Below are 19,297 nucleotides of genomic sequence, written 5' to 3'. Positions count from 1 at the left end.
CATGCCAAATAGAATAGAAGCAGTTATCAAGTCGAAAGGGTATTGGACAGAGTACTAAAATAAATAAATAAACTATTAACATATTTTTGACAGGTGGCCCAACAACTGGCAACATGTACCGACCGAACTCAGCAGGCGCTAGGTGGCTGAGTTTGTATTACGTATGCGTCAAATTTAGTATACAGGCTCCGAACAAGTGTAGTATTGCTCATACAAAGTTTCGAAGCGATACAATAAGAACTGAGCGAGTAGTCTGTGCCAAAAGTTGAAAATGCGAAACATGTTGCCAGTTGTTGGAGTCACTGTAAGCTTTTGTTAAACATATTATATAGTAGAATGAACTTTGGCATACTGAGATTATTGGTAAAATGAGTTGTTAGTCTCCTGTTGTAAGAATTTTAGAATGTTCACATGGTCACTTCGAGTTCTTTTTCATCAGCATCATGCATGAAAAATTTTTACTTCCTCCAAAAAAGGAAACTACTTATTTGTGACTGTTTCCTATCGACAACGCTTACGCCTTTTTTTTTTTGGGAGCCTTTTTTTAGCTGTTCCAAACGTAAATGAATAAAAAGAAAAGTAGTATTAGATCAACCAACAACGAGTATGCTGTAAGTATAGAAGATAGCTACTGTGTATAAAGCACGTATTGAAGCCATCTACTTAGGTGTCGCGCATTGCAGGCATGAAAGTTGTAGTAAGCATTAATTACAGTAATGCTCTAATTCATTTTGTTGACTTGACCTTGTAGAACAAAACCCGTTACTTTCTGATTGAATGGGAAGGTTATGGCTTGAAAGATAATACGTGGGAAAGAGAGGACAACGTCTACTCTTCATCCAGTATTTCCGCGTTCATTGAGGATTACTGTCGACAATCTCATTGCCGAAAGGATTCAATACTCTACATGAACAAGAAAGTTCTATTATATAATACATACGATCCTGATACGAAGGAGTTTCATAACCATCCCAAAAATCCTGGTCCTGTTACTTCTGTCGTCACTGAAAATAATAGCAAGCGGCTTAGAGATTCCTCTGATGAAGAATTAAGTGAATCGTCGAATTCCACAAAGGAGGTAATTAATAAGTGTGACAATAAGTTACATGTATATTCATGCCCTTACTTTAGTGTAGAAGAAGCTTACGTACGCTTTTAATGGACGCGCCGAAGGAATTTCAGGATACCTTTCAAGTTGTAATAAACTCAGTCAAGGTAAAAGTTAGGCTAATGAATAATGTAGTTCATCCTCATATCTTTTTAGATGGAACATCCTGTTGAAAGAGCAGCCAATCATCAAAGAAAAAACAATATTCCTCTTTACGTCATCAAAAACCTTAAAACAAGAGTGACCATTTTCAACGATGTGGACTCAGACTTACCAAACGACTTTATCTATGTTGACCAATTGCAATATACAAGCCCTGTACTACCCCCTGATCCAAACTTTCTGTCTGGGTGCAGCTGCACAGACGCAAATGACTGCTCCAGTGATTGCCACGACTCCCAGTTCTATGATCAGAAGGGTAGATTAATTGTGCCTCATGGTACAGCCATATATGAATGTAATAACACCTGTGACTGCGGTATAAATTGCAAAAACAGGGTAGTGCAACGTGGCAGAAAAGTGCCTTTACAAATTTTTAAAACAGCGAACAAAGGGTGGGGTGTTCGAACCCTTCATCCAATCTCTCGAGGTACCTTTGTTGAGGAATATGTAGGAGAAGTTATCACAACAGAAGAATCTAATAAGCGTGGCGCTTTCTACGACAAATATGGATGTAGCTATCTATTTGATATGGACTTTGCTCAAAGCGAACTACCTACAAAATATGCAATCGATGCATTCATTCTTGGGAATGTCAGCCGGTTCTTCAATCATTCTTGTTCTCCTAATTTGGAGGTATTTGCCGTATACCATGATAGTGCTGATGTTCAAATGCATCGCTTAGCTTTTTTTGCAAGTCGTGATATAAAGAAAGATGAAGAACTTTGCTTTGATTACAATGGCATGCAATGCGACACTGAAGAAGAAAATATGAAGCATAGTGCACGTTACTCTTGCCATTGTGAAGCACCAAACTGCCGAAAGTGGATTTATATCTAAATATGCATTTAACCCATCTTCTTTCATTTCAAAATCAATAAAGCATAAATTACCATAAGAATAGTTCTTTCCATGCTTAACTTGCTTTAATTGTAAAAGTATACTTTTTTCAGGATAATAACACTTTCTTCAATGGACACACACAGCACATACATTGCCTAATCTCACCATTTTAGAATAAAGTTTATCCGATAAGTTCGACTGCAGCTTTGTGGTTAATTGATTACGTTTCAATATTACTGATATTACAAAAGTTTTAAAAGTAAAAAAAGCACACCAGTGCAAACGGTACGGCACTTGTCATTACTGCTTTGTATAGCTTTTAACGGTTTATTTGAGGCCAGGATACATACCATTTCACTATAGTCGATTCAAGTTAAAAGTCATTGTATCGTAAAATTAAGTAGTATATGTTGTAATCAACAATAGAATTAGTACATCAAAGAATAAATTCACTAGTTAGATCCTCGGTAGCCCTTTAGACAACATGATGTTGTTAAGAACGTAGAAAGCAGAGCAGTTAGAATCATAATCAGTCACAAGTAAATTCACCAAGCATCTAAAGGCAAGTTATGAAGTAGGCTTCTAAGTCATTGACTATAAAAACCCTTTGAACAGGAACTTTATATTATCGAATAAAAGAGCCCTAAAAGTATTGACCTGTCTTTTTGATAATATAAAATAATAATATCTAATCAAAGTTGTTATGTAATGGTTTATAAGACACAAGACAAAAATTTATTATTAATCTTCATTCTGAGATAAAGACAGAAGGAGCGTGCAGTTAAGTTAAGGATATATTATTTATAGTTGCTATCAAATGGCTGATAAGCCAATATTCTAAGCGTGGGTTATAATTATTGAGGATATGGTTGACTAACATTTCATGATCTGGGTTATGTTACTGCTTTTACCATAAGAAGGATAATCTTTTAAAGAAGTGTATCCTTTTATATAAAGAAGTAATGATTCATATTCAAAAGAGAGATTCTATTTAATTTGACTTATCACTAAAAGTGTGTATACGTAATCTTATAATGTATGAATTCACTCTATTCATACTGGTTACAATCGTTTATCTCAATGTCAGTCCTTAAGCAGACATTGTTCTACGATAGTTTTTGCTATGAAGAAGATATTTTTCAAAGAAAAATAGCACCTGAGTATAGATAAAAGTAGATAAAAACACAAAAGTTTTGAAAAGCAAGCTACCCATCCCAGGCTAAACCGCCATCAGTGTTCTTATGCGAGCCAAGAATAAGCCGCATCATGAAACTAGCATACATCGTGATGTTTCTTTTTGAATAACTAATAATGATATATATCCATTAACAAAGTTTGCTTTTTCTTCAAAATTGTCACATTTACTCTACAAGTGCTCTATTTTATCGTTCGATATTGCTTTGAGAGCAATACAAAGAGGGAGACCACGAAATGTGTTCGTATAATGCAACTTATCCAATTATCATTGGCCGCGATTAGTTCACGTAATAACCTTTTTTTCACGTAAAATGACGTTGTTTGTAATATTAAGCTTTCTCTTGTCTTCGTAAACAGCAAAGAGACTATACGGAGGCTCATAGGCATTTTCCTTTGTCACGTTTAGCAGTACATTGGGTATCGTCTTGTAATTAGTTTAATCTCAGCCTTATTGTTGTAATAATTGGCAGCTTGTCATTCAACTGATCCGAAGGAATTCTAATAAAATGACCTTTCTTTACAACAATAATTGTACTTTAACTTACAAGAACACTAGAAGTCGACACCTACTTCTATTTTCCCTTTTACATAATATTTTACACTATTACCGTATCTCTTATTTATTACTCGAGACATATCACGGTAGGAGTCACGGTAAAAACATGGCGGTGATAGTTTGCCATGCTGAGGTCATGTACTTGAAAAAGGGTGCCATGTCGCTCGATTTTAATAGTAGATAAACGACATATATAAATAGCTTATACTACTTCTATCGTTATCAAGTTAATATATCAAAGTACTAAATTATGCTAAGAAATACGGATTTTAAATGACTATAAGCTATGAAAAAGAAAATATTAGTTTTAACCAAATTAATAAAATATAATTACCTATGACGATAGCTTCTTTTAATGATTGCTCTTTTTTTTTTTCTGGCAAGTTGTTCAATTTCTTGAAATTTATCTGACGACTCTGTCACCCCTGCGGTCGCCTCCGTAACAATGGGCGCTCGTATAAGAAGACAGATGGCACGAGTTTCAGCCTTGAGCGATAGTGTATTACTAGAGAATCTTAAAAAACTAAAGAATTAATTATTTCTTATTTTCTAATTAAGCGTTTTTTGTAAGAATTGTTCATTTAAAACATGGCGATTGAAAGGGTGGGAAAAAAATTATTTCATAACTACCATTTTATGTTCGCAAAATATAAAAAGAACGATCAAGAAAATAATTCATGTCTAAATCTGTATTTTATTTACATAGTGTTCATTTCGTCTGCATAAAACTGTATTTTCAGAATAAAGTTTCTTATAGTGAGGCTTAAATAAAATAATAATAAAAAAGCTATTATTGCAGTCTATTTTTTTTTGTTTCCATTTATAAAAATAAAAAGAATTGGAAGTAGACTAGCACTTTAAAATCAAAGTCATAGCAATAAAATAAACATGCTATAAGTTTGTCAAAGTAGCTTTTTCATGTAACGTGCTTTATCGATACGGACTGTACAAAAATCTCTTTTTTGGTACGAATCTAAAAATACTTAAAGAAGAGGGAATTTATAAGCAATCTTCAATTTCATCTGGGTTGTATACAATAAATTATCACGAATATCTTGTTTTTACTTATTTTCTAGAGCTTGTTTATTTGACTATATATATATTTAATTGTCAATGCTGAGGTACATTTTGTGGTCCCAAATTAACATAGAACCTGGAAAATGCGATTTGCAAAACTGCAAAAGACATTTAAAGGCACCTTCTCTGCAAGTCAAAAAAGTTGTTTAATTCAAAGAAATTGCATAATAACTTTTAGCTACCTGTGTTCAGCAGATTAGCACGGTAAGTATCTGACTAATATTAACAAGCTGGGTTTATTTTCCACTCCTTTGTAAGCAGTAGCGTCTAATGATGAGCAATTACACTGTAGCAATCTTTGTTGGAGTTTAATGTATGCGATATATATAATATATAAAAAAAGAAGTATTCGTCGCTAAAACTACTAACGTAATCGTATCTTGGAAAGCACCAACCTTTGAAAAGTATGAATATGGTGTAATGCAGGCATGTATATGGAATAAGCTCTATTCTTTTTTATATCATCAGTGACAATATAATAGAAGCAAAAAAATTCCTTATTATTGCAATCACAATTATGGCAAATAATCATAACATAACAGTAACCACAGCACAATATTGTTAATAATTGTAAAATGAAAACAATGAGAGCTAAGTCGTAAATCTTGACGAAGCGTTACTCCATTAGTAGCAAAGTGCAATGTTTTGTTTTGTTTTGTACTTACTACTGTCAAAGCGCCTCACGTATGTGTTGCGACGTCTCTTTATATATTCTCTTTTTTTCGAATTTCTATTTCTAGCTTGAGAAACGAGGAACAGCTTTCAAACAAGCACAAGTACTATAGATGAGAGGTTTACATATGATGTGAATTCCTTGATAATCACGACAAGAGGGGATAACACCATGTTGAATCATAAAGTACAGAGAAAATTAAAATTAGTGTAAAGTATTTGATTCCATGTGTTATATATATATCCGTAAATATGAGATATCAGGGTTGTCTTCAGCTCGCTTATATTAGACTATTTTGCTAAAATTGCTAGTTGTAAGAGTATTTTCATTAGAAGAATGTGCAAAGACTTGCTTAACCCATATTTTACCCATGATCTTGCTTTACCACCTTTGAAACAAATTTGCTAGTTTAGTACAATTGAAAAGGCTTTGTTTTCGGAGAGAGAAAGAGACCAGGTACAATGCTAGAAAGGATTAAATTAAAATGGATGCTTCATAATTCGTTCTTTCTGATGTATCTAGTGTCTTTAAAAGTAATTATTTGTAGCCTTGGGTTTTTTAATAATAGTAAAGGCAGACAATAGACACATCATTCTAAACACTCATGCAGAAAATATCGAGGCACTTTAAAGTGTACCGATTGCTCTATGTATTTATATTCTGAACGAATTCAAACATATCGCTTTTTTTTTTTCTTTTTCTATTTCTTTTTTGTAAGGTCTATATCAGCTTTTGTCAACAAAGGAAAGATGTTATCTTAAAGCCAACTTAATTATTTATGATTTTTGTATAAATGAGCTTTATCAGGTGTTAAGTAAAAATGCTAATTGCAAGATTGCAAAGGCATAAACTATCTTCTGTGTTGGAAAATAGATGTTCTAAAGGTGTTCCCATATTTGACCTTTCATGAATAATCCTTAAGAGATAAACTCTATTGTATTTGATGTATTTAAATAATCAGAAAGGAACGGTACGCCTTTTTACAAAAATCAAAGCGAGAAATACAAAGGATGCTGATTCTTCTGCTATTGGTAAAAGGTTCTGTCTTTAAGCTGGCTTTAAATTGTTTTTCATCTGATTTTCGTGATGAGCAACATCTATACAGTCACATATCTAACAATCAATAAATTCATGTCTATCAAATAACAAGCCTTTTTCAACTGAGACCTATACAAGATGACCCAAAAAATAGGTATAAACCCATCATAAAAGTCTGATAAGTACATTAAGCGCTTTGTATTAGCTATTCTCTCTGTCTACGATAAGACTGGCTTAGTTGATTTTGCTAGAGAACTTCATGCTTTAAACATTCGTTTATTGGGTTCGGGTGGAACAGCCAAACTGGTGCGTGAGGCTGGTATCCCTATCGGGTAAGGCGTAAAAAACTAAAAAAAAAGAGAAGGAGCATTTTTCTCATTCTTACTAGCGATGTATCCGAGATTACCAAAGCTCCCGAAATGTTGGGCGGTCGCGTCAAAACTTTACACCCTGCTGTTCACGGAGGTAAAATAGAAAAGAAAAGCTTGAAACGCTTGTATAGATCATAGATATAATGATTCTTTCGTTAGGTATCTTGGCCCGCAACATTGAAAGCGATGAAAAAGATCTTGCCGAACAGCATATCGAGAAGATCGATATCGTTGTTTGTAACCTTTATCCTTTCAAGGAAACTGTGGCCAAGCCTGATGTAACTATCCCCCAAGCTGTCGAGGAAATTGATATTGGTAAGTCAAAAAGCAAACTGTGAATCTATTGAAGATAAACATGACGCTCCCTTAGGTGGTGTTACCTTACTCCGTGCTGCTGCCAAGAACCACGCTCGCGTGTCAATTGTATCTGACCCTAAAGATTATGCAAAGGTCATTGAAGAATTAAAGCAAGGACAAGTGACTCAAGAGACTCGCAACAGTCTCGCTTTGAAGGTTTTTTATTGACTTTCTATAACAGCGTCCAGAAACTTATTTCTACTAGGCTTTCCATCACACTGCTGACTATGATGATGCTATCTCTAACTATTTCCGTCGTCAATATGCCAAAGACGCTTCCATGATGCCCCTTCGTTATGGTGCTAATCCTCATCAAGCACCTGCTCAGATCTATACTAAGAATGGTAATTTACCCGTCACTGTCTTGAGCGGATCACCTGGCTACATCAACTTCTTGGACGCATTGAACTCTTGGGCCTTGGTTAAGGAATTGAAGGAAGCTACTGGTGTTGCTGCAGCTGCTTCATTCAAGCACGTTTCTCCTGCTGGTGCCGCTATTGGTCTTCCTTTGAGCGAAGTCGACCAGAAGGTTTACCAAGTTGATGATTTGAAGATGCCCTTGAGCCCTCTTGCAAATGCCTATGCTCGTGCTCGTGGTGCTGATCGTATGTCTTCTTTTGGCGACTTCATTGCTTTGTCTGAAAAGGTTGACGTTGTCACTGCCAAGATCATCAACCGTGAAGTTTCCGATGGTGTGATCGCTCCTGACTATGACGAGGAAGCTCTTGCCATTCTGAAGGGTAAAAAAGGTGGAAAATATTGTGTACTCAAGATGGATCCTGCTTATGAACCTGAGGAACAGGAAGTTAGACAAGTTTACGGTTTATACTTGGAACAAAAGAGAAATAACTACAAGATCGATGCCTCTCTTTTCAAGAACATCGTCTCCAAGAATAGAGAGGTAAGTTGCCGTATATTTATAATGGAAAAATTAACCAATGTACGTGTGTACATTTTAGCTCTCCCCTGAAGCTGTCAATGATCTAATCGTTGCTACAATTGCTCTCAAGTACACTCAATCAAACTCTGTCTGCTATGCCAAGAACGGTATGGTTATCGGATTAGGTGCTGGTCAACAATCACGTATCCACTGCACCCGTCTTGCAGGTGACAAGGCTGATAATTGGTGGTTAAGGCACCACCCTAAGGTACTGGCATTTGACTTCAAAAAGGGTACCAAGCGTGCAGACAAATCGAACGCTATTGATCTCTATGTAACAAATCAAATTGGCGAGGTGAATACACTATTACTATCATTGTTTACTACAAGAAACACTGACTTTATTTTCACTTAGGGTGTTGAACGACAGGCTTGGGAAGCCAACTTTAACACAGTTCCTGAGCCATTGACTGCTGAAGAACGTAAAGAGTGGATGGGTAAGCTCGAAAACACAGTTGTTTCCTCTGATGCTTTCTTCCCCTTCTCTGACAATATCTACCGTGCACATCGCTCTGGTGTCAAATACATTGCCGCTCCTTCTGGATCTGTTCAAGATGAAGCTGTTATCGCTGCTGCTGATGCCAATAACATGGTCTTTGTTCATCATAACCTACGTCTTTTCCATCACTAAACTTATTTTTAACATTCATACAATTTGAAAGCCCGTAATAAAGCTGAGAAATTTATTCTTTGAATATTGGTCTTCTTTTGCGACATTATTACAACATGGGACAGACAGGTTCACAGCTAGAAGACATGGTCAACTCTTCAAACTGTAAATATAACCAAGGGTAAACATGATAAATAACCTTACGAATATCATTTTCGTCTAGTTTCTGCAGAAGAGATTCAACGTCTATATAAACGCTTTATGAAGCTGGACAAAGACAAGTCTGGTTCTATAGACAAAGACGAGTTCTTGTCGATTCCACAAATTGCAAATAATCCTCTGGCTTCTCGCATGATTGCCATCTTTGACGAAGATGGAGGAGGTGATGTCGATTTTAATGAATTCATCAAAGGCTTAAGTGCTTTTAGTGCCCGTGGCAACAAAAGAGAAAAGTTACAATGTAAACAAATATAGACATGATGCAAGGAGACAAACTAAATGCTGTATAGTTGCATTCAAGGTTTATGACATGGATCGAGATGGATACATTTCAAATGGAGAACTCTTTCTTGTCCTGAAAATGATGGTTGGAAACAATTTGAAAGACAATCAACTTCAGCAAATTGTGGATAAAACCATAATGGAAGCAGATAAAGATGGTGACGGAAGAATTAGCTTTGATGAATTTTTGACTATGGTTGAAAATACAGATGTGGCAAAGCAAATGACACTGGAAAGCTTTTAAGCTTGAATGCGCATTTTATATTAAAATTTTCTCATGCAACTGTTAATTTCGTTACTATGGCAACGGCTGTGAAAGTAGTATATACACATTTTTATTTTACATTATTATTTTTGTTTGTTTTTATGATATTCAATCAGTTCCTTTTCAACCTTGCCATCGTCATCATATATTAACACACCCTGTTTCCATGTGCCGTACTTGAGTCCAATAGCTTTATTTGACTCATATTCTCTTGCTATATCTTCTGCATTTCCTTTCCAATCACGATACAATTGCAAGTTTTGTCTACCAATCAATCGAATACACTTTACTCTTAGATCATTCGTAGACTACGCAAAGATATTAATAGACGCACACGACTAGCACTTAAAAAAATACCCATTTTGGCAATAGCTCCTTTGATATCTCACCAAAATGACCAATACCATATTTTTCAATGCCTTCAATTAGCAAGGTCTTCTCGACCTCTGTCCATTTTCGTGCTTCTTCTCTTGGGCCTTTGGGCGGTCTAAAGTAGCTAGATACAAAATATGAGCATAAATAAAGGAATCTAATTCGATCCCTTACTCTTGATTGAGCGTGCCATCTGGATAGATCATATTCTTTGTAATCTCAAATTCGTCTCGAACACAAAATTTTAACCTAAAGCGCTTTACCCATTCTTGTTTTTCACGAATGAGTGCTTCGTCTGGTGATAATTGCTTTTCTGCCGTATTATCAATCACCATATTGGTGTCCTCATTAACCACCATTATTTTTAAAAAAATGTAGAGAAAAAAGAATATGTGACTTTGTAGTTTATTTTCTATTTATTTTTCAAGTCGTTTTTGCTGTTCCTTTATACTATCCAAGTAAATCTGTACAGATTCATTGTAACCTGACCACATGTTGGCTACAAGAGCAACATCTGCTGTATTATTATTTATTGTCTAAAGGAAAGGAGAAATATTAGATTGACATTGGTTTACAAAAGAAACATTTACTTCAATTTTCTTATTAAGCTGTCCTATATTTTCATTCAATTTGCTCTAAAGGATTCCATGAGCTACATTGGCTAAATACTAGGCATGGTTAACTTACAACGTTGATTATGATTCTACTTAAAAGTGCACTTTGTTGTTGATCATGAGGACTTTCCATTAAACAATAAACAAAAAAAAAAAAAAAGAAAGAAAGAAATAAGAATTACTTTTATTATTAAGCAGTCATCATAGATATTAGAAGAAAACAGATAAAGCACTAATAGTGGTAGCAATTAGTGGCAAGAGACCAAGATAGAGACTGTTGGAGCCACTGGTATGATTTTCATGTCCTGAAGAAGAAGAGGTACTGTTGCTACCATGACCATGACTGATACTGGTTGCATCAGCAGCTGCTTGAGTGGCATTCTTGACGACAACTAAAGCAGGGGCGGGGTTATTAAGACTATGAGAGTCAACACCAGGTTGAGGGATGCTTGTCCAGTTAGTGGAGCCAACTTCACTATAAAATCAAAGTGTGAAAAGAAGAAAGCACGATACAAAAAACATTTCTTACCAAGTTTGAACGATAGGGAAGTAATAAGTAACATTAGGCTGAGAAGACAAATCAACCTTGGGAATAGAAATGACCAAAGGGAAATCAAGTGCATCTGTTGCTTTCAGATAACCACCATACCAAGTGATATTACTGAGAGAAGAATTAGAAGCGTCTTTGTATTGCAAAGAAAGTGTCTAAATAGGCATGAGTGACAAGGAACAAGATAGAAACACTGGCTTACCCAATTTGATACAGCTTGAGGAGAGATAGTAGTGATACTTTCAGGCACAGTAGCAGTTACACTAATGGTAGCAGAGCCATTGCAGCCATGAGGAACGTGGAAAGCAGTGGTTAAGTTTTGACCAGGCTATGACAGTTAGCAAAGGCACTGCCCTTACGCGTAATACAAGTATAGCTTACCTCGGCAAACTTAGGAGACAAAGAGACATGTGCGTCCACAAGATTAGAGACAAGAGCCAAGAGAGCAATAGTACAAAAGTGCTTCATGTTTAAAAAGAAAAGGAATGAAAGAGTGTTTATGGACTTGCAGTTGCTTTTATAGAATGTTGATCTCGTAGCGAAATACTCTCATTTTTGCCCAATCATCTTTTCTAAACCTTATTTGTTACACAGATGGTGGCAGTCAAATACCAGGAGAAAAAAAGAAACTTGGGAAAGGGAACAGTTTTGAGCCAAGATGTATGTAAACAGATTTCATATTCCTATCGTTGTTAATCAAAGTATAATCCATCAGACACTCTTTTCCTCATCTGTTATATAAAAGGTATACTCTGCAGGTACAATCTAGAAAGTAACCTGAGGTATTAAAATGTGATTCCAAAAGCTATTACCATTTCTCCAAACTGGCAGTTTAAAGTGAGGAGTGAATAAACGCAAAAGCTTATATATATCACTGCGATTCTTTCTTTACATTTTTTTATTGAGTGCAACTTTAGTCAACAAGAGTAATTTGGTTAGTTTTTCCTTATATTACCTTTACTGGTATCTGTCTTGTAAATAAAGTCACGCTATTAAAAGGTTTTTATGTATCACTATGAAATAAAGCCGATAATGTTTTCATATTAATAACGCAATGGTTGATATTTTGTAAAATTGACTTTTATAGCTATAAAAAAAGGGATTGTGTTTTTTGTTGTATTCATCTATGTGTTTCACAAGAAAATAGTTTTCGTGATCCGGGTGAATGTTGACAGATATTTTGACCTATTTGCTTAATAGCTACACTAATAACAATAATAATAATAATAATAACATTAGTAAGCCATTCTACTCATTATTTATCATTACTAGTGCTCTTTTTGTTATTATTTTTATTATTACTAATTTACCCTAGTGATGTGAATAAAAAACCTTTGCTTTGCTAGAGAATAAAGTCGTTGATAATATATTATTGTGTGATAAATTAATTGAAATTTCAAGAGACAAATATCTATTATCCTTGCCTCCTTGTTGAATGTTTTATGTTTGATATTTTGAAAATATATTTGAATGCCTAATATATAGCCCTTGTCTGACACCATACAATACTTTTGCAATGTCATGGGCTATAGTTAACTTTGTTGATTAAAAAAAAAAAAGTGCAAGTACTTTAGATGAACTTATCTATATAATATAGAAAAAGCAGAAGCTAATTTGTGTAAGATATTAGTAAAATCACATTTTATGTTTTATATCAAAGAAAATCCCATTCTATTTGTTCAAACATACCATACACACTCTCTAATATTTTGAAAGTATCCCACAATACGATGTGTATCTCTTGTCTAAAGGCTGTTCTTTTAATTGCTGTTTATGACATATTTACCCTTGTTTATCACAAAGGGCGAAGCCATTAAGCCTGCGGTAACACGACGACGCGCAAAAACGAGCGGAACGAGCTGAAAACGGTTAGTCTTGGCTTGTACTATTTTTATTTTAAATGCTTAACTATAATCAAGGAGGTGGTGCTGTCCATCATATTTTTTATATCTTGTACTGAAGCGAATTATAATCAAAAATAGTATGAATACTTTATTTATTTGTACACAAAGGTTATGTTTATATAAGACTATTGTTCATTGCAAAATTATATTCGATAAGTCAATATAATAAGGTTCTATAGCGATTATATCAACTATGATTTATTAAGAGGTTGTATTTGTTTTCTATGATATTAGATAGGAAAGTTGCTATTATTATAGTACAAGCATTATGGATATTGAAAGAAAAAAGAAAAAGGAAATATACAAATTGATATAAATATATAAATACAGAAAATCCATAGAATCGTACTATAACCGTTATAAATTGTCAAAATCGATACTCCTAAAGTCAATTTCCCGTTTAACCAGCTCAAACACTAGGAAGCCAACACTCGTAGCCGGAACTACCCTCACAACTGTGCTTCCAAATTCCTGATATAAAAACTTTCTCCAGCTTCCTCCATTCAATTTGACCTGTGTAAGACATTGGTCTAATGTTCGTCTATATAAGCTTCTAACAGATTCGCGCCGATGTTTGTTTGTAAATTCAGATTGTCCTTCTTCAATATAAAAGATACTATGCACCTTTGATAATGGGTGATCAATCAGTTGATATGCCTATTAAAACAACTAATCAGCTCAGTCATCTTCATATCAAAAAGATAAACACAAACCATGGCTGCTGTTGCACCAGCAAAAATGACAAATAATGGCTCCAACATCAGCGGTGGTTTCTCTTTCTTTTCACAGCTATCAGGTGGTGTAGGTCTGTCATCATTTTCTATAGAACTCCATCCTGCCTCTAATTCCATAATTGTACTTGGAGAATCAACATGTACACCATATATTTCATCCAAAAAATAATAATAGCCTTGTTGCTTAACCCATTCAAACGTTGCAAAAAATAACCCACAGGAGAGAGAATCCTATGGAACAAATGAATTACATGAATACTTTGAATCATGTGCACCTTACCCGCACTAAGGTCAGTGTAAATCCACGGTAAGCACTTGCTATTCCTAGTTCTTTAAATGTTGACTTGGCAAACTGATACATAGAATGATGCTTTCCTTCTAATAAATCATTTACTTCGAACCTCACTTTGAGCGAATCAAGTGGAGTGGCAATGATAGATTGTGCAGCGCCCGCAAGACATCCTAAAAATAAATGAGTAAAGCCGCTCGGTATTATAGATAAACACTACAACCTGCAGCAAACACAGAGGAATATGGTGGAGGAGGGTACGGTCTGTGAAGCTGGTAGGCGCTTGGTGGGTGAAACATAGGTAATGCTGCAATATACGTGGTGTAAAGGACAGTGCCGATCAGTGTGTTTGCGATTAGTGGAGGAAATATATGCCGAGGAATAAAATTCCACTGGAAGCCGATTAGTAAAGAGTATACAAGAATAAAAGGCTATCGTACTCCCTTTGTTTTTACAGCATGCGAAATCATACCAATGGATGTATATCTAAAGGAAAATCGTTTGGCATTGGCAGTGTCTACCGGCATTAAGGCTCTTGCCATAACAAGATAATCCACTCGTAAAGGTCGAAACAGCTAATGAACCTGTATAAGTGTTGTTATATGGGCACCCTTTGACTCTAACCTTGATTGGTGTCCTGTAGAATAAATAAAGGCTCTGCATGATGAGTGTTCTTGCAAAAGCAGTTGATCCACCGATCGATGTTGCTTCCCTTGCCTTTTTCCTTTTTTGCTGCAACTTTCCAGATGATAAAGTGTGCATGTATGGTGTTTGTAGAAAAGCAGGGATATTGTTCGAGTTGAGTATATATGGGTACCATCTTCTATGGCTATTACCTCCCTTGACAACCAACTCTGAAGGAGTATCAGAGGGCGCCATGATAAGATGTCAACTGTAACAAATAGAGAAAAGAGTAATCAGCGTCAATCCCTCCCCTTCCCCTTTAAATTTAAAGTCAGATATGTCATGTCACAAATCGTTGTAATTAATAAGGCACAATATCAGCCAGCCAGCATGCATCGAGATGCTAACATCGTATTTACTGCAAGTGGCAGCAATGTTATCAATTTGACTAGTGGTCTTTCTTCCCTTACCATTGGCTCTCTTTGTCTATGTTCGCTGACATTTTCTGAAATACCTGTTAGTTCAATCACTACAACATTGGGTTTATAGACGTGGCCGTGTCCTTTCCAAATGAAAGATAATACTGGCCTTGATACCTGCTAAAATTTTTGAATAGACTTGACTGCGAATAGTTACAGTCATTTCAAAAAGTAAAAGTCGCTAGGAAATTGATGACATCGCTTTTAAGATGCAAACCTCTATATTTCATATGAAGAGATTCTTGTATATACCATATCAATAGTCAAAATTTCCTGACAGGAGGTTACTGACTCCACGCTATCAAATTTTGAGATTCATTGTTCCTTTCCGAGCCGTAATGATTCTGTTAAATGATCCATAAACACTCATATTTCGCTGTCATGACCGTGTTAAGGCCTATATGACGCACATCATTTCTCCTAATACTGTTGTAAATTCAATGAACAATAACACTTTGGAGTGCTGCGCAACACACAGCTCAACCTGTATGATTGCATATCCACTTTGTAACCCGTATTGAATCTACAACATCGAGCTCCAAATCAGTTACTTTACCTTTTGAAACAGCTGTGGTTGTGGTGGCAATGTAAGGCAAATGTTGTTCGAAAATGTTTCTTTACTTGTAGGGAAATGAGTTACTTAAAGGCTTATTAATAAAATCTTATTTTGATCAAGGGAATAACTCTTCCTTCTCTCTTATTCTTTACTTAAATGGAATCTCGTAATATGACTCGTGGACATGAATTATCATTTATGCAAGTGGAGAAAATTATTTTACCGATATCAAATACAAAAGAAATACGGCACTTTGCATTGTTTCATTTTTTTTTTTTTTTGTTATATAAACTGATGCTGCGCAGTCATGAATATACAATAGCTGCTATATGGAGCAAACCGTCCCTAGGAGCAGTAAAGCGATGCTATAGTTCTAAACATATTTTTGCATCCTACGATGACGAAGAAGAAGTAAACAGGAAAAAGGAGCAGCTGTCAGATGATAAACCATGGGATGGTGAAGAATCTGTTAAAGATGCAGTCTTAAGAATGATTGTTGATAAATACCGAGCACCTCTGCGAGTAGAAGGGGCAGCACGCCGCAATCTGCCACAGCCTCAACCTTATCCTCCCCATATAATGCAGCAGTTTGCACAAGACAAAAGCCCGGGAAGGAAACAAGTTGAACGAGAGAGGAAGAACAAGGCGATGAAGCAAAACCGCTTAATGAATGCCAAGGATGCTGCATTGGATTATTCGTTGGGAAAGAAATATCCTACGACCGATGAAGAAGATTCAAATGTTTCGAGAAAAGAGTTTATAAGTATCAATGACATTGGATTATTGTGTGAAGAGAAAATTAGAGAAGCAAAAGCAAAGGGGGAATTTGATAATCTACCAGGAAGTGGGAAACCCTTACAAGAAGATTACTTTAAGAATAATCCTTATCTTGATCAGACAGAGTATCTTTTGAATCGTATCGTCCAAAGAAATGGAGCAGCTCCTCCTTGGGTGATAATGCAGCAAGAGATTGATACAGAGCTTAATTCTTTCAAGCTTCAACTTAGTTCAGTATGTAAACGATGTATAGATGAGTTAAAGGAGGAAGGAAGGCCTGTGTTAAAGACGACATTAGTACAACGTTTCAATCAAGTTGAAAAATCTTTTTTTGAAAAACAAGTCAGCTCATTGAACAGCAGAGTGCGTAGTTACAATGTGATGTGTCCATCACCTGTAAGAAAGCAGCTACTGGAGCTTAATAAAGAATTAGCGAATGTCATGGAAAGATATGTAAAATAGATAAACAAAATAAAATAATTGGCCTCAGGAGGATCAATTGGAAAAGTTTAACAATTTGTTGCGCATTTACTGATTCGCATCCATAATGTTCTCATCTTTGGCCAACAATACAAGGTTCAAATGGAGATATCTGCTTTTGAAAAAATAGCCTTCTGAATATTTAAAGAAGTTGTGGGCTCAGACTTTCGACAAGGATCTAAACAAAAGTTGACACCTTTACTTTTACTTCATTCATGTATTCATTCATCAAATAAAATATTAAAGATTAATATGCTTTGTTATTTGCCATTGCTTTTTTATGCTCCTTTTTCTTCTTCTGCAAGACTTCTTTCTCCGTCCTTTAAATAAAAGCCTCAATTTTTTTTTTTCTGATGTACTTTTCCGCTTTTTGTCAAGATGGCATTCAGGTTTAATTTCACGGTAATTGATACATTGGTGATTGAAAGCCTTGTATTGAATATTTTTAGAGTGATGATCTTGACTTAGAAAATGAAGAAAGCCAGCAATTAGAAACATCTTTACACGATCTACACCTTGAGGATAACTCAGGGCACTCACAAAAGCTTCCTAGCAGAGAATATGACATCCTTGTGAGTTTATTTATTGTCTCTCTCTCTCTCTTTCGTATACTTATTTGTGTAGTCTTCTCCTTTACCGCCAGTAATTCAAGCTGATCTACTGCAAATACAAAATGTAGAAAAACCTATTTATAAACGAACCTTGGCTGATGTTCGATTTCAAATTGCTCAACAAGATACACTTTTAGAAAATGAAACTGAAAGAGAAGTATTGTCCATGTTGAGCTTGAGTGGTAATTCTGACTTGATCAAGGGTGTCTACGAAGGAGGATTCAAAACCTGGGAATGTTCTATCGATATGGTAGAGTATTTGTCTAGTCTCCCTGAGGAGCAAATAAGCAACAAGAAAGTATTAGAAATTGGCTGTGGATCGTCTATTCCAGCTATTTACCTTTTGACGACAAGTAAGACAAATAGAGTGGATATACAAGATTATAATGAACAAGTGATACGTTATGTCAGCGTACCAAACATTCTTTTAAACTGTGTCTTGAATGTTCAAGAGAATCTAACAGTAAATAATGAAGAACAAGAGAAAGAGTCAAGTAGTGAGTCTGAAGAAGAGGATGATGATGATGAGGAGGAGGAGGAGGAGGACGATGAAGAAAAACGTATTGAAGAAGACCCAGTGACGTGTGATGCCGAAGCAGAAATTATAGCTGATCAAGTACCAGCCATGTTACAACAAGTGAGTGCTCGTACAAGAGCATTCTTTGGTGATTGGAGTACATTGCCTGTATGTTACATTTTATTCCGTGTGATTAACTTTTAACATTTTATCAACAGGAACAATTAGGCGTTGATCAAGGCAAATATGATCTAATTGTGACAACAGAAACTGTATATGCAGAACATTCTTTACCTGACTTGATTAGAGTAATTCAAAAATCACTTAGAAAACCAGATGGTGTTTGGTAAGCTATGTGAACAATTATACTTATTAGACTAACTGTTCAAAGTTATGTTGGTGCCAAGACTGTTTACTTTGGTGTTGGTGGAGGTATTCTACCTTTTTGTACTCTGTTGAGTCAATCCATGGACGAAGATGGTGACAGACTGAAATATGAAAAAGTTTACGAGAGCGCACGTCCTATTAAGGGAGAAATTCTCAAGGTTACTTGGGAATAAAAAGAAATAGATAACAATTACACCTTTGTTAGTTATCAATCTTTATTATTTAAAACATGTAATAATATATAAAATGAACTTGATATTTTTAAGAGAAGATAAATGTGGTCAACGCTTATAAATAACATGTAACTGATTTCCTAAACAGATCTTTTATATCACATTCTTTTGCTTCTGTTGGGCTCTCTTTTATTATTATTAGTTGTCTGAAATTATCATTTTTCTATCAGTGTAGAAAGTGAGGAAAAGAAATAATAATTTTTGATTTATTGGTTGAACAAAAGATTTGCACTTACCAGGGATTAAAAAGTACAAATATAGTAAAAATGCATGCTTCAAATCAACGAATTTTAACCAGATTTAGCTTAGAGACGGATGTTTCTCTATTTAATCAAAAGAACTCTGAGATTTGTAAGACAAAGAACAGGCCAAGATTTTTATGTAAATCTGTCATTTAATACCGCGTGCTGTCTCCTTATAAAAACCAACACTTTCCTTTTCTTTCCCTTTCTCTCTCTCTCTCTCTTTTTTTTTT

The 19,297-nt window shown here is 35.3% G+C and overlaps 9 protein-coding genes across 9 annotated transcripts; 5 read left to right on the top strand and 4 right to left on the bottom strand.

Annotated features, from left to right (window-relative positions):
• The first annotated feature begins 499 nt into the window (after positions 1-499).
• RHIMIDRAFT_267415 (SET domain-containing protein) lies at positions 500-2,168 on the top strand. Its single transcript, XM_023611998.1, has 5 exons — positions 500-611; positions 668-697; positions 752-1,078; positions 1,132-1,215; positions 1,265-2,168. The coding sequence occupies exons 1-5, from the start codon at positions 564-566 to the stop codon at positions 2,105-2,107; spliced, it is 1,332 nt and encodes a 443-aa protein (XP_023462718.1). The 5' UTR covers positions 500-563; the 3' UTR covers positions 2,108-2,168.
• A 4,621-nt stretch (positions 2,169-6,789) lies between these two features.
• RHIMIDRAFT_241217 (bifunctional purine biosynthesis protein ADE17) lies at positions 6,790-8,950 on the top strand (the record flags this gene model as incomplete). The annotated part of the gene is made up of 8 exons (XM_023609534.1): positions 6,790-6,805; positions 6,857-6,983; positions 7,040-7,116; positions 7,182-7,337; positions 7,393-7,535; positions 7,585-8,280; positions 8,339-8,614; positions 8,675-8,950. The coding sequence occupies 8 exons, from the start codon at positions 6,790-6,792 to the stop codon at positions 8,948-8,950; spliced, it is 1,767 nt and encodes a 588-aa protein (XP_023462717.1).
• A 95-nt stretch (positions 8,951-9,045) lies between these two features.
• On the top strand, positions 9,046-9,674 carry RHIMIDRAFT_207288 (EF-hand; the record flags this gene model as incomplete). The annotated part of the gene is made up of 3 exons (XM_023606976.1): positions 9,046-9,094; positions 9,153-9,389; positions 9,439-9,674. 3 exons carry the CDS (start codon positions 9,046-9,048, stop codon positions 9,672-9,674), a joined length of 522 nt encoding a protein of 173 aa, XP_023462716.1.
• Positions 9,675-9,737: 63 nt separating this feature from the next.
• Positions 9,738-10,831, bottom strand: RHIMIDRAFT_267409 (uncharacterized protein). Its single transcript, XM_023611997.1, has 5 exons — positions 10,755-10,831; positions 10,658-10,702; positions 10,242-10,603; positions 10,053-10,191; positions 9,738-10,003 (listed from the first exon to the last, which is right to left on the bottom strand). Exons 3-5 carry the CDS (start codon positions 10,424-10,426, stop codon positions 9,779-9,781), a joined length of 549 nt encoding a protein of 182 aa, XP_023462714.1. The 5' UTR covers positions 10,427-10,603; positions 10,658-10,702; positions 10,755-10,831; the 3' UTR covers positions 9,738-9,778.
• RHIMIDRAFT_241214 (DASH complex, subunit Dad4) lies at positions 10,484-10,814 on the bottom strand (the record flags this gene model as incomplete). The annotated part of the gene is made up of 3 exons (XM_023609533.1): positions 10,484-10,603; positions 10,658-10,702; positions 10,755-10,814. The coding sequence occupies 3 exons, from the start codon at positions 10,812-10,814 to the stop codon at positions 10,484-10,486; spliced, it is 225 nt and encodes a 74-aa protein (XP_023462715.1).
• Positions 10,832-10,878: 47 nt separating the features above from the next.
• On the bottom strand, positions 10,879-11,699 carry RHIMIDRAFT_315818 (uncharacterized protein; the record flags this gene model as incomplete). Its single annotated transcript, XM_023615023.1, has 4 exons — positions 10,879-11,156; positions 11,211-11,386; positions 11,434-11,559; positions 11,613-11,699. 4 exons carry the CDS (start codon positions 11,697-11,699, stop codon positions 10,892-10,894), a joined length of 654 nt encoding a protein of 217 aa, XP_023462713.1. The 3' UTR covers positions 10,879-10,891.
• A 1,611-nt stretch (positions 11,700-13,310) lies between these two features.
• RHIMIDRAFT_267405 (mitochondrial carrier) lies at positions 13,311-15,087 on the bottom strand. Its single transcript, XM_023611996.1, has 6 exons — positions 14,783-15,087; positions 14,599-14,733; positions 14,382-14,550; positions 14,150-14,331; positions 13,849-14,100; positions 13,311-13,792 (listed from the first exon to the last, which is right to left on the bottom strand). Exons 1-6 carry the CDS (start codon positions 15,035-15,037, stop codon positions 13,493-13,495), a joined length of 1,293 nt encoding a protein of 430 aa, XP_023462712.1. The 5' UTR covers positions 15,038-15,087; the 3' UTR covers positions 13,311-13,492.
• A 1,297-nt stretch (positions 15,088-16,384) lies between these two features.
• On the top strand, positions 16,385-16,780 carry RHIMIDRAFT_181092 (uncharacterized protein; the record flags this gene model as incomplete). The annotated part of the gene is made up of 1 exon (XM_023605785.1): positions 16,385-16,780. A coding segment is annotated over one exon (396 nt), but the record flags the coding sequence as incomplete, so codon positions are not given.
• A 376-nt stretch (positions 16,781-17,156) lies between these two features.
• Positions 17,157-18,861, top strand: RHIMIDRAFT_267401 (uncharacterized protein). Its single transcript, XM_023611995.1, has 5 exons — positions 17,157-17,476; positions 17,524-17,646; positions 17,699-18,370; positions 18,421-18,548; positions 18,594-18,861. Exons 1-5 carry the CDS (start codon positions 17,453-17,455, stop codon positions 18,760-18,762), a joined length of 1,116 nt encoding a protein of 371 aa, XP_023462710.1. The 5' UTR covers positions 17,157-17,452; the 3' UTR covers positions 18,763-18,861.
• The last annotated feature ends 436 nt before the right edge of the window (positions 18,862-19,297 follow it).

Source organism: Rhizopus microsporus, assembly GCF_002708625.1.
Source record: "Rhizopus microsporus ATCC 52813 unplaced genomic scaffold scaffold_20, whole genome shotgun sequence".
Lineage (NCBI taxonomy): Eukaryota > Fungi > Mucoromycota > Mucoromycetes > Mucorales > Rhizopodaceae > Rhizopus > Rhizopus microsporus.
The sequence above is the reverse complement of the archived record's forward strand: the minus strand, read 5'-3'. Positions and strand labels throughout refer to the sequence as shown.

What these genes read in the sequence shown, in the direction of transcription:
- RHIMIDRAFT_267415 (XM_023611998.1), top strand. Translation starts at nt 564, where the DNA reads ATGAATAAAAAGAAAAGTAGTATTAGATCAACCAACAACGAGTATGCT. An exon ending in CAACCAACAACGAGTATGCT is followed by an intron (nt 612 to 667) that starts GTAAGTATAGAA and finishes CCATCTACTTAG; the next exon opens with GTGTCGCGCATTGCAGGCAT. An exon ending in TTGCAGGCATGAAAGTTGTA is followed by an intron (nt 698 to 751) that starts GTAAGCATTAAT and finishes TTGACCTTGTAG; the next exon opens with AACAAAACCCGTTACTTTCT.
- RHIMIDRAFT_267409 (XM_023611997.1), bottom strand. Translation starts at nt 10,426, where the DNA reads ATGGTGGTTAATGAGGACACCAATATGGTGATTGATAATACGGCAGAA. An exon ending in GATGGCACGCTCAATCAAGA is followed by an intron (nt 10,192 to 10,241) that starts GTAAGGGATCGA and finishes TTTTGTATCTAG; the next exon opens with CTACTTTAGACCGCCCAAAG. An exon ending in AGGAGCTATTGCCAAAATGG is followed by an intron (nt 10,004 to 10,052) that starts GTATTTTTTTAA and finishes ATCTTTGCGTAG; the next exon opens with TCTACGAATGATCTAAGAGT.
- RHIMIDRAFT_267405 (XM_023611996.1), bottom strand. Translation starts at nt 15,037, where the DNA reads ATGGCGCCCTCTGATACTCCTTCAGAGTTGGTTGTCAAGGGAGGTAAT. An exon ending in ATGCTGTAAAAACAAAGGGA is followed by an intron (nt 14,551 to 14,598) that starts GTACGATAGCCT and finishes ATCGGCTTCCAG; the next exon opens with TGGAATTTTATTCCTCGGCA. An exon ending in TTCCTCTGTGTTTGCTGCAG is followed by an intron (nt 14,332 to 14,381) that starts GTTGTAGTGTTT and finishes ATTTATTTTTAG; the next exon opens with GATGTCTTGCGGGCGCTGCA.
- RHIMIDRAFT_267401 (XM_023611995.1), top strand. Translation starts at nt 17,453, where the DNA reads ATGGCATTCAGGTTTAATTTCACG. An exon ending in GCAGAGAATATGACATCCTT is followed by an intron (nt 17,647 to 17,698) that starts GTGAGTTTATTT and finishes TTATTTGTGTAG; the next exon opens with TCTTCTCCTTTACCGCCAGT. An exon ending in GTGATTGGAGTACATTGCCT is followed by an intron (nt 18,371 to 18,420) that starts GTATGTTACATT and finishes TTTTATCAACAG; the next exon opens with GAACAATTAGGCGTTGATCA.